Source organism: Cryptomeria japonica, chromosome 5 (assembly GCF_030272615.1).
Source record: "Cryptomeria japonica chromosome 5, Sugi_1.0, whole genome shotgun sequence".
NCBI lineage: Eukaryota > Viridiplantae > Streptophyta > Pinopsida > Cupressales > Cupressaceae > Cryptomeria > Cryptomeria japonica.
Genome location: NC_081409.1, coordinates 828586085 through 828588686, shown reverse-complemented (window position 1 = coordinate 828588686; position 2602 = coordinate 828586085). Strand labels below are relative to the sequence as shown.

The following is a 2602-nucleotide window of genomic DNA, read 5'->3' as shown; positions in this document are numbered from 1 at the left end:
CATCCTTTTTGTCAATTCCACAATCCTTAAGCTTTGCTCTTAGCTCATTTGCTTTGGTGACATAATCTTGGATTGTATTAAAACCCTTGGGATCCAAGTTGGTGAGCTCATTGTCAATCTTGTAACATCTGATTTTATCAACTTGACTATACAATTTCTGAAACATATCCCAAGCCTCTTTGATTGTAGTACACTTCTCAATGTGAAAAATGAGTTCATCTAATACATACTTATGCAAAGTTCTAAGAGCCATGCAATTCTTAGTGAGCCATTCTAGCTAAGCATTAGGATCAAGTGGTGTTGTTATTGTTCCATCTATGTAATGCATGAGACCTTTTTCTATTATTTTGCTCCATACTTTAATTTTTCATGATGCATAATTATGTGGATTTAAAGGTGGAAATTTATGAGGACTCATTGCAACAAAAATGAAAGAGCACAAGGAAAGAGAGGCACAATCATACAAAACAAGCCCCCAAATTCACTCAATCAAAGAACCCCCCAAAATGATGATTTGGCACTTTATACTTAGTGGGTGTACAATGGGTCACTTGCAAAAAATGGAAAAGTGGACTTCTGATTTCAACTTTACAACTGCCTCAATAAGGCCAAAGGATACTCAAACTAATAATGCATGAGATCTAAACTAAGATCCAAGAAATTACAAGTACCAAGTAGGCCAAAAAAAACCAATATCTGAAAGTACAATATCCACTCAAAAACTCTGAAAAACTAAGCATAGTTTCTTCTCATACGGCTCCTTGTGAAGAATCTATGGCAAATTTGGATTCTAAATATTGAGGTCCTAGGAATAAATTTGTATTGACTCATTACACACACACACACACACACACACACACACACACACACACACACACACACACACACATATATATATATAATATGATAATACAAATACCTCTTTTATTATATATCGGTACTGCCCAATAAGTATCTTACAGGCGAATATTAACTCTAAGATATTTGGGGTCAACTTATGGACTCCAAAGAAATTTATTCTTTATTGGTTTATTTCGCCATCCTATCCAATGAATGATTCAGATTTCTATATGATGATCTTATGCAATCAAAGGTTCCATCATTCCCATAGCTTTCAAATGGTTGCTTAGGCATACCCTCTACAATGGAGCTCTTATTTATATTTATTACAGGAATCAATTTTCTTAGTTTCCATTGATCCGAAGCTCTTTTTTTCTCGCTCATAAACTGATTATAAATAATCAGGATAATTTTTATGCTTTATCACACTACTCTTTGGGGGTGATTTATGAACCATACAATATTGTAAGGAAGAAGATTTCATTTTTTCTTTTTCTCCTTCCTTCCCTTTTCCTTTTCTTGCATTAGCAAAGACTCTTTTTATCTTTACGAGAGATATAGGTTTGTCTCTTTGTGGGAAAAAGTCTTTCGTTTATTTGATAGAATTATTTATATTGAAATAACTAGCTTATTGGATATTAGTAATTAATATAAAACAAATATACCAGAGACCAATTTGTTTTTATTTGGGCTATTCTATCATTTTAGAAAAGAAGCAAAAGCTTGATCTCAACGAGTCGCACACTAAGCATAGCACTGCTCCAAGATGTTTCATTTTTTTTATTTGGTTATAGAATTTAAGATTTCTAATTGGTTAGATTAGAGAAAGATATTGCTAATCTTAAATAAAGATCCAAATTTTGATCCCCAATACTCCATAGACGGTTTGAACCGCATAATAACAATAATCAATTTTAGCTTGAAGGGTCTGTAGGGGCACTCTACCTTGCATAGCCGATTCTTTTCGGGCTCTCTCAATTCCGTTAAGATGCCCTTTAATTTGTATTTTAATACCTTCTACATCTGCCTTTTCAGCCAGTTCAATAGCTTTTTTCATTATTTTTCTTATTTCAACTCTCTCCTTTAGTTGTAGAGCAATATATTTCGCAAGAATTTTGGGTTCTCTATAAGGTTTCTCCGCTTTTTCTATAGAAATGACAAGTTTTCTGTTTACAGAATCAAGCATACTTTCTACAAGCATATTTTGTACTTCCTTTCTTAATTGCTTAATTTCTTGTTTGTCATCTTTTTTTTTCTTTTTTTCTTGGCCCTTTTTTTCGATAAACAAGTCGACAAATGCAATATATATATTTACCGAAATCAATTCGGTTTGTTTCAGAATCTCTATACATGTAATTCCTCCATAACTAGAATTTATGGAACTTTTTATATGTTGTACATAATTTTCAATACAATTATATATTCTCTCATCTTCTCGAAGATCTTCGGAATAATCCCTTTCTTCAAACAAAAGGGAACAATGGTTTTGCGTAAAACCAAGTCTAAAACCAAGTGGATTTATTTTGTTTCCCATACATATTTTTTAAAGTACTTTTTTGCAAGTAGTAGTAGTATATTTGCGACATAAATGGATTATGCTTCCATCTATTTGGATATTTTGTTTCTAATTTTTTACCATAATTGAGTTAGAGTCAGTTACATCCTCCAATGTAATACTTATATGACAAGTGGGTTTCTGTATTGGATAACCGCGTCCCCGAGCTCTAGGTCGAAATCTTTTGAAAATAGGACCTTCATTCAC

At 32.6% G+C, this 2602-nt stretch overlaps 1 protein-coding gene across 1 annotated transcript; it reads right to left on the bottom strand.

Moving 5' to 3' along the window:
- Positions 1-1681: 1681 nt before the first annotated feature.
- LOC131075457 (small ribosomal subunit protein uS3c-like) lies at positions 1682-2374 on the bottom strand. The gene has a single exon (XM_059221059.1). The coding sequence runs from the start codon at positions 2372-2374 to the stop codon at positions 1682-1684; it is 693 nt and encodes a 230-aa protein (XP_059077042.1).
- Between the last annotated feature and the right edge of the window lie 228 nt (positions 2375-2602).